The sequence below is a fragment of the Mirounga leonina genome, unplaced genomic scaffold (assembly GCF_011800145.1).
Source record: "Mirounga leonina isolate KUSES-001 unplaced genomic scaffold, KU_Mleo_1.0 Mir_125, whole genome shotgun sequence".
In the NCBI taxonomy this organism is placed as follows: Eukaryota; Metazoa; Chordata; class Mammalia; order Carnivora; family Phocidae; genus Mirounga; species Mirounga leonina.
Window position 1 is genome coordinate 16765819 of NW_023270305.1, and position 14415 is coordinate 16780233.

At 44.4% G+C, this 14415-nt stretch overlaps 1 protein-coding gene across 1 annotated transcript in view; it reads right to left on the reverse strand.

Moving 5' to 3' along the window:
• The window catches only part of ALK (ALK receptor tyrosine kinase), a 687757-nt gene extending 677708 nt beyond the window's left edge, over window positions 1–10049 (reverse strand). The window contains exon 1 of the mRNA XM_035000834.1: window positions 9340–10049. Coding sequence (XP_034856725.1) covers window positions 9340–10033 — 694 coding nt within the window. The 5' untranslated portion in view covers window positions 10034–10049. The remainder of the gene's footprint in view (window positions 1–9339) is intronic.
• Window positions 10050–14415: the final 4366 nt, after the last annotated feature.

Genomic DNA, 14415 nt, shown 5'->3' on the forward strand with positions numbered 1-14415 from the left:
AGGCATAAAACAAACCTGAACAAATTTTAAATAACTAAAATCAAACCAAGTATGTTCTCAGACTATATCAGAATTAAACTAGAAATCAGTAAGAGAAAGATATCTGGGAAATCCCCAAATATTCAGAAATAAAAAACACATATAAAACCATGAGTGAAAAGAACACCAAATGGAAAATTTTTAAGTATTTTAATTGAATAGAAGGTAAATTTCATTACAACATATTAAAATTTATATGATGTTGCTAAACCGAGTTATTAGAGAGAACTTTTCCATTACATACTTATAATAGAAAAAGGATAAAGGTCTCAAATCAATGATCTAAGTTTTCACCATAAGAAACTAGAAACGGAAAGAACAATTTAAACCTAAGGCAAATGAAGAAAAGATAATAAAATAAGAGCAGAAATCAATGAAAATGAAATACATAATGATAACAGAAGAAATCAGTATCACAAAAAAAAAATTTTTTTTTAAAAGTCAATAAAATTGGAAAGCTTCTAGCCAGAATGACCACAAAGAAAAGAGAGAGATGATGTAAATTACCAATATCAAGTATGAAAGAGGGGACATCACTACTGACATTACAGACATAAAAAATTATAGGGGGATATTATGAACAATTTAACTTGCATTAATTCAGCAATATAGATGAACCAATTTTCTGACAGATACAAACTACTAAAGTTCATTCAAAAAGAAATAGATAATCTGAATAATCCTATAATCATTATTATTAAATAAATATAATTAGTAATTTAAAACTTCCCAACAATGACTATACCAGGCCAAGAAGTCCTCACTGGCAAATTCTATTAAACAAAAATTCAAGAAAGAAAAAATTACAATTCTCTTCCAGGAAAAATAGAAGAGGAAGCATTTCACAACTCATTTTATGAACCCAGCATTACCCACACCCTAAAGCCTGTCAGAGACAAGAAAACTACAGACCAATAATCTCCCTGAACACAGATGCAGAAATTGTCAACGAGGTATTAGTGAGCTGATCCAGCAATACACAAAAAGATAATACATCATGACCATGTGGGGTTTATTCTGAGAATATGAAGCTAATTCAACATTTGAAAATCAAACACTGTGATTCATAATATTTACCCCCAAAAAAGATATTATCTCAGTGGATGCTCACTCTCAGGGAAGCTAGACACCAGGTTACAAGGATGCTCCAGCAGCCCTATAGACAGGAATACCTGGAGAAGCAATGGGACCTCTCACCACTAGCCGGCATCAGTTTGCTAGCCTTGTGAGCAAGGTACCATGCAAGTAGATCCTGCAGCTCCAGTCAAGATTTAAGATGGCTGCATCCTTGGCTGACATCTGACTGCTATCTCACGGGAGACTCCAAGCAAAAAAACACCTAGTCAAACTATTCCCAAATTCCTAACTCATAGGAACTATAAAAGATAAATTGTTATTACTATTTTGAACCACTAATTTTCTAGCTAATTTCCTATGCAATATTAGATAACCAACACAAAACGAAGTATACATTAAAACCACAACAATATACCACCACAAGCTGACAATATCAAGTATTCTCAAGGATTCTCATACATTACTGGTGGGAGTATAAAGTGGTATAACTGCTTGTAAAAACAGTTTGTCAATTCCTTATAAAGTTAAACATACACTTACCATATAATTCAGCAATTCCAAAATCAATTTAAGACAAACGACAACATATGTCCACACAATGGCTTAAACAGGAACTTCCTGGGATGCTAGAAATGTTCTGAATCTTTATCTGGGTGGTGATTATATGGAAGCTGCATATGTGAATTATAATCAAGCTATACATGAGATTAATACATTCAATGTACTTCATTGTATTTGTCATCATTCAATTAAAAAATAATTTTCTGATGTTAAAATGCAAGTTCTTATGTCCCACAACCAGAGATTCATTTCCAGAAAAGTCTGGAATTGAGCAAAATTACTTCAATGAAAGGATCTCATTTTGAGAAACCGTGGAAAGTGGCCACATAACCCCTTTTCAGGGCTACTGAGCTCTTAAATGAAGCCCAACACCTGCCTCAAAATCTGGGAGCTGCTCCCTAATGCCAAGGGTTGGTTGAAATTATGAATTGATAAAGTAGAATCTCAGCACTTTTTATGATCTTGTACACATTCATCCTTCTATGGCCTTATATATTTATTTCTGAATAATCCAGACTAGAATCTTCCAAGTAGGTTATTTTATATAATGCTCACAAAGACTCCATGAGGTACTCAAGACAAGTTCTGTATTTTCTCCTTTAGGAAAAAGCCCCAGAGGCTCAACAAGTTTAAGGAAGTTGCACAAGATGTCAAAGCTAATAAAAAGCCAGTGTCATAATAGAATCTAAGTCTTCTAGCTCTTAATCTAGTGTTCCCTCCACCACAGAACACTTACTTTAATTACCTGGGCTGAAAATGTGGAAAGGATCTATAAAGGAGACCTGCCCATGCCCACCCTCATGAACCATATTCCAATGAAAACCGAATAAAAGATAAATAAGAGGAAAAACAGAGTCAATGGTTTAAAGTTTCCTTTTGATTTCCTCTGGCTAGTTGCCTGATTTCCTCTAAGCTTGCTTGGATTTTCTTTGTTTTTATTTTCAGATCTTCCCTTTAGCCTTTTCCTTACTCCAGGGAATTCTCACTGCCTACCTCTCCATGCACCTATTGTTATGTAATTACAAAAATAATGTCCAAGACACAGAGACTCTTAATTAACCAAGTGGTTGGATGCATCTGCCCCAACAGAGCTCTCCTCCTGCCCAGTCTGGGACTTCCCACATTCTGGAATGCCTATGTTCACCAAGTGAATCTGAGAGAATTTTCCTGGGAAAGGACCCAAGCTCCTAACAGCCCAGCTGGAAAGTTCATCACAAAATTTACTGAATTAAAAAAAAAAAAAGTTGTTTTGAGAAATCTGGCTCAGCAAGAAGGGTACTAAGATACCTCCCACCCGCTCCCTACCTCCCTACCAGGCCAACACTCTTTTAAACTGCTCCTTCCTCACACCTTGGCCCATATGAATAAGAAACACTGGCCACATCCTAGACTGGAGGACAACACAATGGCTCTAAGAAAGAAGACACCTCTAGGGCTCTTTGATAAGTTTATTCGCAGCTCTTGTCACATAACCTCTGGACCTATAACCATCCTCACAAAAATATCCTATTCTCCCTCTACTCCCAAGCAGAAATAATGTCCATGTGCATCTTTTGAAAGCAACGGCTCAGCCATGGCTCATAAAAAATACTACCTATAAAATGCTATGTGGATGCTTAACAGCCTCTTTTAGGTTGAGCCACATTCCTGAGGACTCAAGTCCCTGGGCTATGTGTCTCCACAGAATCTCAAAGGTCTAATTGCTCTTACTGGGCTCATGTCCATCAACCAGTTGGCACCTTCCATCTTTCTCCTGCCTTCCACTTGACAATGAATGGGGAAGCCAGAAATGTAAGGAAAGGGCACAGCTCCAGCTAATAATAACAAATTACCAGAGGTCAGTGGCCCAGCACCTCTCTAGGCACTGAGGGGCTTGAACTACACACATTGCTCTCAGTTAAGAAAGATCCACCATCTGAGAACTACTGTTCTCTAATGCCTCTATCTTGTTCTTCGTTATTAGACTTCCTATTTTCATAAAGTTAAGGCTTGCTTTCTTTGTGTAGAAGAAAAAATAACTGGATTGTGAATATAGTGCTTGAATCTTTGAACCAAATCCAAGGTCAAAAGACCTTGGAAGATACTACTTAATAGAAATGAAGTAAATACCACATCTCAATTCTCCTCAACCATGTTTCTGAGTAAGACAATAAAAACTATCATCCTGGTCACTCTCCCCATTTCCACTGGATCCCACTTCTTATCTCAGGAATTAGAAGTTAGTTGCATGGGAGCCCACAGTATTACAAATGCTGCTGCTAAGGTCACCACATGTGGCCACACATAGGGACTGCATAACTCCAGATGGCACCATTTAAATAAACTAAAATGTATATGCAATTCTTGGAGTTATAGAGTACACAACTTGCTCAACCAGACACTGGGGTGTTGCCACTGCTAGGAAAAACCATATGGTTCATATTGATGGCGCACTTTATTATGTCAGGCATTGGGTTACGGATTTACACGTATCTTCTAATTTAATTTCCATGACAACACCTTGAGATAGGAATTATTACTATCACTATTTTGCTAATGATGAAACTGGGGCTCAAAGATTTTAAGAAAATAAAATATTTTAAAGAATCTTCCAAGTCATGGCTATCAAACACCAAATATTTGTTGCATGGCCTTCTGACAAGGATAATGTAAAGCTTTTCATCTATTTACATGTCTTTGTTATTTATAATCTGCATCTTGAGATGATTCCTTTAGTGAAAAGAGCCCTGATTTGAAGGCAAAAAGATCTGTAGTCTTAGGACCTAGCACAGCATCTAGCATCTCATAACCTCTCAATACATAAGAGAAGGTTTCTAGGTCTACCAATTTTTACCTTGAAAAAAGTCTTATCCAATAGCTGGATTCCAGTTATTCCATTTATAAAAGAAAAATACTTGCCTTGCCTACTGTAAGATTGGAAAAAATAATAAATCTGAAAGTTCTTTATAAATTACAAAGTCCCATACAACTGTAAGAGGACATTAGTAATGGTTATAGAGAAAGGCAAAATGTCCTTTATGAACCAGGCTGGGCAAATTCCCACAAGGTGAGGTTATCAGGCAGTAATCCTAAGAGTGGCAGGAGCTACCACTTCTGCTGACACAACTCTCCCTCTCTTCCTCTCCCACCTGCGGGCCAGTCGCCCTTGTCCTTCAGAAGACACACTTCCTTATAAAAGCATTCAGTGTTATTAATGGTAATACCTTCCTCCCACACCATGCACACAAACCCCTCATGGGATTTCCTTCTTTTTCTTTTGTAAATTTGTGAAAAGATCAAATGGATTTAGATGAGTTTCATCACTCTAATAGCCATATATATATATATTCTCAGCATGTCAAAGGGTTTTCAAGTAGCCAGTAGCAGTCCACCAAATCTAGAAGTGATCTCATCTTCTCAAGACCTAGGTATCTCCTGCCCTGCCCAATGGCTTGATGACACACATATTAGAGATGCATCTCAGATGCATCTCTATGGGTATGGCCTCCTCCCCAATGGATAGACAGACAGCACCTCAAAGAAATACTCTGTGTCAGTCCGGGGGCAGAGATAAATAAACCCAGAATTTCAAAATATTTTTTCCACTAACAATCTTCTCTGCAAGTACATCCTATCCAATTTCAAAGATACATATGCAATTCTTGTCTTTTCCTACTGGAAACATCAACATCCAAAGTCTCTTAAGAGTTGAATCCTGAAAGATCCTGATCCCTGCTGCTGTTCCCCATCCCAGCTCTCCTGCCTGTTGTGGCTTCTCAACATTTCCAAATATAAAACTGATTAATTATGAATGCTGTGGCTTATCTGACCCACATTTCACCTTACTCTTTGCTCCTTTGGAATTCCATTCCATAGTCAGAGAAATATCAATTTCAGAAAATAAGGTTTCCCTGATATCCACCCTGAAGTTTCCTTCTGCAAGTCTCATCTTGTTACTTCTATGGGCCACACTATATAACTCCTCTCCTTCACAGCCTCTCCCTCTTCAGAGATTTGTAGATTGTTACCATGGTTTTCCCTTCATTGCCACTTCACTCAGCCATATATATTTAATTCTTTCCATCTTTCACCATAAATCAGTCCCTTCAACTCTTAAATCAGCAATCTGCTCTTCTCTGGACTAGTTCCAACTCTCCCAATTCACCTCCAATAACTGATATCCCTTCTGGGAGCTCTAATTTCCTTTCTATCTTCCTTGGCTCTCTTTGCCCTCTCCAGAAATAAAATCGGGAGAGACTGAAAGACGTGTGAGGTCAAGGGTCAGGTGTATTGCATTGCATACCTCTACTTTAAGTTTCTCAGGCCTCTCCAAAGTACATGTAAAATCCCCAGTCATATATCCCCTTTCCTGGAGTGAGAGGGGGCTGCTTATAGAGAAACAGGCCCTCCTATCCCACAAGTCAATATCCTCTAGGCCTTTGCCTGGGGGATGGCAGAAGCAAGATGTCAAAACATCCACAAAACAGGTTACAAAGTGGGGCTGTGAGCAATGTGGCAGACATCTTTTCTGAGGTTTGGACTATCCCAGAATGATGCCCCAAAATTCATACAGTCTCAGCAATGGCCTTTCTACCCTTTTACCCCTTCTACTCTCCATGAATGAGTACTTTGAAATACTGATCCCATTTATGAATTCAAAGCAACCCAGGAAGAAAAAACATTGCATGTCATGCATTATGAGGCCTCTCAGACATCCTTTCATCCTCTCAGATATCCCAAACGACAAACAATACAAAGTTACTGCTTTATCCTGACTGGGTGCGTTTCCATTTCGATCACATCCCTAGTCACGGTCCTGTTCAGATTCAGAAAGCTATCTTCAGTCTGAGACAAATGGGTGGCTGTAGGCCACTCACCACAAGGGGAACAGGCAGAACACACTTCCTCTCCTGTCCCCTCCTCACAGTTAGCCCCATTAGCATGCCTGTGCCCCTCTAGGCCAGACCACCGGTCATTTGCGCAGAAGCAGGGAGAAATAAGCTGAATTGTGCCTATTTTCTTTTGTATACTTGAAGATCCTAGTTCACAGAGGAGTTAAATGTCTTTTCTACAACACGAGTCTATATAAGAAGAATAAACCCATTTCCTCAAATGCAATAAATAGAAAAATCAATCCAAGTGTGAGAAGCTAAGCTTGAATTTTCATACAGGAAAGTGAATGGAACCACATGATATATGTTGCCCCAAACATGAAACATGAGATAGCAGCGTGTGTCCACTCCCTCCATGGGAAGGTCTGCAGTGGAAACCGTATCTGAATGAGGCTGAGGAGGCAGTGGTAAGGCAAGAGGCTTGTCCTGCACGGCCAGCCACCTAACTGAAAACAGCATATGCCTCAGAGCAAGAGAGCCCAGCCTGTTCCAAGTGTGATCACCACAAGGCCCGAAGTGCTTTTCAATAAACTGTCTGTCTCTCTGGAGGTCATGGAGAGCTCATCCAGTTACACTTAGTGTCTTATTTGATCCCATCAATAATCATTTGATCCCAACGCTGCTGAAAAACGCTTGGCCAAAATTTCTAGCCTTTTAATGACAGAATCCTGGCTCTTTCGGAAAACAGCATTGCTAGATGTGTCAAATGATGCATAAGGCTTGGTCCAACTGCCAAATGGACTACGATGCTGAGGGAGGACTTGGGACGCTCACAGTCTTCCCTACTGTCAGCAGCAGAACAGCTCTTGAATGAAGCACACTCCTCTCTACGTGAAACTCCCCTGCTCAGCAGCTTCAACTCCTACCTAAGGCTTGACTAGAGTATATTCTTCAAAAGCACCAAGCATGTGACTCTTCAGAGACACCCACTGACAACTTCACGCAACCTGCCTGTTGATAGTAGGCAAGTTCGGGGCTACGGAAAGGACCCCTTTTATCTGTCGCCCACATCTCACAATAGCTGATATAGACTGCTGGGCCTATAGTCACGAGAGGTGACAGGAAAGCTCCAGAGATGATCATGGACATGAAAGGAGAAGAAAATCCACATTCCCAGAGAAGTCATTTTTATATCCATTACAAATACATTAGGCACTAGAAGAGAATGTTGCAGGTATAAACCACAGAAGCCAGGCTGACATTAAAGCACAGCTGTTCTTCACAAAAGTATCTGTGGTGAGACAACAGTATTGGTCTCCTATCTCAGTTCACAGAAGGCACCATCAAACTCATCAGACCCTGCCTCTTACTATAAATTCTGCCTCTTAACAAAATTCCAGCACTGAACACAAAGGGGTCATTTTAGGTGCCATTGCCACCAATGCTAATGCTGAAATATGCATCCAGACTCTTTTTTCCTTGGGGACCACATACCAGTATGTTTTGTGTGTGTGTGCGCAATGACTGAAGGACCTCAGCTTCTAAATATCCCCGCTGCAGGAGAGTACTGGGTGTGTGTGGGAGTATATGTGTGTGCTGGGACAAGCATGGCAGATACTTGTAGTTCTACAGTGGGCTCTTTTCAGTGTTCTCCATCCAATTAATACTAGACATTAGTAACCAGTGGAGCATAAAAATTTCATTTATTTCTGATGATGAGAATGACACAAAAGATGCTGGGTTTGCTCAATGGAATTAGTGTAGGCTTTTAAAAGGCATGATTTCTTTTCTGTGCTTTCTCATTCATTTACATGGTATATTTTATTCACTGAGCCGTTCTCCAGTGGTCTTAGGAGAGAAACATCCATTCAAAACCACCTGGTTTTCCAGTCGAAGAATACTATGGGAAGAGTTAGAAGTAAGTGCTTGCACATACACCCCCAACTCAGTGAATAGGAGAAGAAAATGAGAGAGTAAATGAAACAGAAACCTCATTTCAGGAGTCTCCAGCAGAGAGATCTGCAGTGAAACAGGCCTGCTAGAGACTGTTACCCAGAGCTGCTGCTGTGGACATTCAAGCTAAGAATTGGGGGAGGGGGGGCAGGAGAAGAAAGGGAATTCAACTACTGTCTCTCCTGGCTTCACTGTGACTACCTCAAAGGGAGACAATCTTAGCAACTTTGTTCCCTCTCTTCACATCTCCCTCCTGTCCCATGTTCCTTAGTTCCTCTGGGGCTCTCCCAACAACATCTGAGAGGAAAAACAAGAGGCTGAGAGTGGATAGCACACTGGGGTTGGAGGAAGAGGGCAGAATGAATCAATGAAGAGGCAATCCCTAAGTAAGCCAACATTTGAAAGGGACAGCTAGGTAGGATTCAACAAGATGAAGAAGAGGTCTACATTCTCTGAGAAAGTGTACCACATTGCCCATATCTGTGATGGCCAGGAAGAGGAACAAGGGGAAGGGAAGATGGACAACAGTCTTGAGAGCTAGAGCTTAGCTTGGAATACAAAAGTAATAAGGGCGTTTCAACCATCCCAGAGGCCCCCATTAGAAGTGCATCCAATTTTGGCTGGAACCCCATGTAAGTCGATGGAGGCATTCTGCCAAGAACAGAAAACTTTTCTCCCAACTTGGTTGCTGGAGAGAAAGGAAAACCCTCAGGGAGTGATTGTGTTCAAGAAAAAAATAAGAAAATATGGTCTAATGGGAGGGAGGAGGTTTGCGGAAGGAGGAAAAGAGCTAAGAACAAGAGGCTGGGGTTTTGGAAACAGGAATTAGTTGATAGTGGTTGCAAATTGATGTGTCTAAAAATACAAATCCCGACATGTTCAGGCGGGAGCTGCTCACCGGTCCCCAAGATCTGGAAGAGAAGGCGGGGCTGGGAGGCACGGATCGCTGCGGACAGCCTTCCCTCTCTGCCCACTTCGGAAGCCTTCTTCTCCGGCATCAGGCGGATCCTCAGCCGCCCTTCGCCGTGGCGAATCCACCAGCTGAACAGCTCGCTGAGGTTGAACTGGAGCAGTCCCGCAGTCGCCTCCTCTGGGGGCCCGACGCAGCCCTCAAGGATCGCCTCCTCTCCCAGCTCCAGGACCAGCTGCTTGGCGCGCCGGAGCTTGCGAACCGAGCCGCCCTTCAGCACCCTGGTCAGCGTCCGTGCCTGGGCAGGAGCTGGCGAGCTGAAGCCTTCTGTCCAGGAGACCCCGGGCGGTGGCCCCACCAGCCGAAGTAGTGGGGCACAGTCCAGAGCCAGCGAGCCGCGCGCTTCCGTCTGGCCAGCCCTCGGCTCCAACGAGGACGAAGGCGGCAGCAGCAGGTCCCGGGCATAGACGCGGAAGAGCGAGGGCACCACAAAGTCCACCGCCAGGCTCTTCCTCTGCAGACGTGAGTAGCTGAGCGGCTCCCGAGGCTGCAGAGCCGGCCCCACGGCGGCTGAGCCCACTAGCTGGCCGGTCCCGGTCCCGGTTTCTGTCCCGGTCCCTGAGCCCGAGGCTGCCACTGAAAGCAGCGGCAGCAGCAGCCCTAGGAGCCCTAAGGATCCCATCCCGTCAGAGAAGCACTGTTTATACTAGTCTTCCCACTCTCTGGGATCCAGCCTCGCCCTTCACTTCCCCTCAAATGAGAAGGGTCTCCAAATAGTCCTTAGTCCTGAACGGCTCCTTCCACCTGATCTATGCGGGATTATGCGTGCACTCGATTCTCTCGCTTTCCTCCAACTGCAAGGAGGCAAGCAGGAATCTCAATAAAATGGGGCTAGAAGCTCAGGGGCGTGTCAAGAGACCCTGAGCGCCTCAGGCTCAGCAGCTGGGACCCTGTGCCTCTGGAGCGCCGCGCCTGTGCCTCTGGAGCGCCGCGACGAGCGCCGCGCCTTCGTCTGTAGCTTGCTGCGCCCCGGAACAAGAGAAACTACTATGGTTGAAGGGAGGCGGCAATGGGGTCCGTCCTCTCCTGCCCCCCGCGGCTTGAGCTGTGGTCTATCTGCTCTCCAGCAGCCTCCAATCCTCCGCAACTTTCCAGCTGGGAACAGATGGCGCTCCTCTCGGCTTCTGAGCTCCTCTCCTTTAGTGTAGGGGAAAACCGGGGGCAGGGGTTGCTTTCTCGCGCACCCTCCTGCAACCCTCCGCAGCGGGAAGTCTGCGGATTGCACTGCTCGCTGAACTTCTGGGCTTGAATCGAGCCCCCGCGCTGTGAAGCGGAGGCTCAGGCCGCCGCCGTGCCAAGTTTGCAGCGTCCTTGCTCTCCCGCGCCTCGTCTGCTCAGACTTCTCAGGCACCGAAGCGGCCCCGGCAGCAGCAGCCGAATGAAAGCATTCTGGGCAAGAGAGCCTGAAATCTTGCTGCCCCCTCCTCACCCACCGGCAGCCGCGCCCCCCACCGCCCCGGCTTCGGGTGGCTGAGCAGAGGGCGGCCGAAAGGCGCCTCTGTGCTGTGCGACCCTCCGGACAGCAGCGATGGGATGTGCCAGCTGCTACCTCCGCTGCCGCCCCCGGAGCCGCTGGATCGCATCTGCCTGGGCGCCCGCCACTTGCAGCTGGTGGAATCGCGAGCTCGCGCCGGGAGGGGGCGGGGCCGCGGCGGGGGCGGAGCTCGACTGCCAACTCTGAGCCGCGGCCAGGCTCACGCAGGCCCGCCCCGCCCTGCTCGCACCCGCCAACCAATGGCGCGGCGAGACAGGATCCTATGCAAATCTGCAGAGGCCTCGGCATTCATTGAGAAAAGCACAGGGCCCGCCCCGCCCTCCCTCCATCCCTCTCCCCTTCCTCCAGATTCCCTGCCCTATTTCTCTGCTATGTGAACAGGAGCGTGTTTTGGATAAATGGGAGGACTGGAAGAGGCCTTTGCAATCAAGCACTCTCCCTAATTATGCATTTAAGAGATTAAACGGGTCCGACTTCAGAAAAGCTGGTTCTGGAATAAAAGTGGAGGCGAGGGAAGGGAGGAGTGGGAGGAGAGGCAGCACGACATTGCCAAATCCGAGAACAGCTTGGATTAGGGCCCTGAGACAGAATCTTCTCTGACCCTTCCATTATTTAAACGCATTCCTGGGAACCCACCATCTACACGAGAAAAGTTAGCAGCGTGGGGGTAGAGTGACGATGATCTCTAAGAGTTCTTCAGCTACAGCAAGTACATTTCAGACCTGTCAGTCATCCTGCGTTTTCTCAGAATGGTGCTTGAATATGTGTCACCTCCTTTAGTCTCTTCAAAGTAAATATTTTAAATTCCAGCTTTAGAGATGAGACAAACTGAGTCGCCGAGAGGGTAATTGATTTTCTTTGGGTCACATAGTCATATGTGCATCTCAGGCCCTCCCTCGTGTGCCCTTATTCATACTGCTCTACTTATCCCTCCATGAGTAACAGGCCAAGATGATCTAGGGGTGACTTAGCTGGAAGGAATAATGATCGAACACTTGCTCACAGCCTTGAGAGTAAGAGTTCATTACTGTACCTCTGGTCTCTCTTTCCCTTCATCTCTCCTGAGCTGCCAACACAGAACTCAGATAATGGCTGTATTTATAACAAGTGGTTCACTAGGACCAAAGACAAAACTATAGTGTTAGGTTCACACAAATCCCCTCCATTCCTTCTTGTCAAAGGTTGATTGTCAGGTCTTGTGCTAACTGTCAGAGCAAAAAATAAGGCAAGATCCTCCCTTGAGAACCTCACAGCCTGAAAGACAACAGAGAAGCTTCCTCATAGAATCAGAGCACAGAGTGGAGTTGAATCTCTCTCACTGAGCTGCAGAGTGCTGCAGTAATGTGTCCCTTGCCTCACAGGAGGTGGTGGCCAAGCAGGCCTCTGCTCTCCCAGGCCAGGCTCCTTAGAGCATGGCAACTGGAAACCTAATAACAAAAGAAACTTAATTCCAGGAATATTTTGCTTCCTGCTGTATGTTTGGAAACTCACTTAATTTGACAGGTAACTGGCTTCTCCCTGGAACACAAACTGGGTACACTGCCTTTACAAATTTAAGGGAAAAGAATGATCTGACCCAAGGAGAGAAAGAATGCTCCTACCTTGGTGGAGAAAGAGAAGAGGAAGGAAAGGGTATGGAAGTTAATACTTGGAAAGGATATGTTGGTTAATGCTTTCCTAGTATGGGGGCATATATGTTTGGATTTTCATCAGATTTCACTGGCATGCACACTGGAAGAATAATTTTCTATTTGAAATGTTAAAAAGACTCAAATGTAGGCCCTTTCACTCCTCACTCCATGCATTATTCTCTACATAATTCTTGTCCAAAGTCAAATTGATTGGAGTAATCTGTCAAGAACGATGAATCTTCTGCTACAATCAGTGGCCACTAGGGGGCTGCAGAGACTTGAAACTTCAGATGAGCCACCAGGGTTTAACTTTCTCCCAGGTAATGTCAGGGACCACTGCCTTGGCACCTAGTGCACACAGGGGTCTCAATTAATTCTCATGCTTTTATGAATTCTTTCAGATTTCCCCTGAAGGAGGAAAAGTGCTTATCCCTGTACATTAAATCATACCAAATCTCAAAATTGTTCCCTTTTTGTTAAGTTTATAAGGGAGGCAGGAATGAGTATTGATAGTCTATTGGTCACTGTGTATATGCATCTGTAGGAGTGAGTGTGTGTGTGTGTGTGTGTGTGTCACATCACACAGTGGCCTTTTGGGGGAAGGTATATATTCTTATTTCCATCGCAGAGATAAAAACAGTTAAGGATCAGAGAGGCAAAATAATTTGCCCAAGGTCAAATAGCAAGCAAGTAAAAGCACTGGAATTCAAACCAATGATTCTTTTTCTCTGAAATTTACACATCCCTCTGGAACAAACTAGGCCTTTTCTTCATGCCTACAGCTATAATGTTGACACCTCTAACCTATATCTTTGCCATCTAGAGGAAGGGAGATGAGAAAGTGTAGCTATAAAGTGCAGGGATAAAAAAGTGTGAGCAAGAGTGACAGCTAGCATGTCTTGCACACCTATTAAGGGCCAGCATATTTCAAAATAATTCCCATGCATTATCTCATTTAAGATTCCCAGTAACACTATGAGTGGAAATAATAGTATCTCTTTTTTGCAGATCACAAATGGAAGCTCAGAGAGAGTGAGTTCCCAACAATAAGACTACACAGGGAATAAAATGTGTTAAAAGGATTTGAACCTGGATATCTGATGAAGTCCATGGTCTCAAAACCTGAGTAATCTCACAAGAGAGAAATGGAGCAGGGCTCAATAGACTGAGGTGGGCAGAGGGCAACAGAGGAAGAACTGAAAGCCCACTCAAAAAAGGAGCAGCAGGGGGTAGGGTTGGGGGAGGGGGCAGATAGGAGATACTGGAAGCCCTAAGGACACAGTTAATGAGATGGGCTGCTGTGAGTCACCTTGCCATTGACTTGACCAGTTAAGATGGGAGGCAGGAAAGTTAAGTAGACCACGAACCAAGAGAGAAAAAGGGCCAAGTTGCACAATGAAAGCACCAGGACCCTCTTCGGGAAACTCCCAACTTCTGAAAATGGAGAAGTGGACAACTCAGTTAGGGCGGGGTTGGAACTCTCTCAAGGGAAACAGTAATAAAAACTCATCTCAAATCCAGGCAAGGGGACTTAAGGCAAAACACATCTCGCAACTGCAGAAAACCTGATGAGGACCTACAGGGTTAATTAAGTCAGGCATTCAGTTGGTCAGGGAGGAAGAGGAGGAGAAGGAGGAGGAAGAGAAGGAAAGAGGGAAAGAAGGAAAATGGGAAGAGGAGCAGGAGAAATAAGGAAGAGAAGGAGAAAAAAGGTGGGAGGAAAAATCAGGAAGTCAAGCTGAAGTTAGGCATTATAAGATACTCGGGCTAAGATATTTGGAACCCATAACTGGAATAGCTTACCCTGGGGCCAAGATCAGGAATTGGAACCCAGAAGAAACATTCAAATGAACTGTGGATTTGTAGTCAGGAAACTTG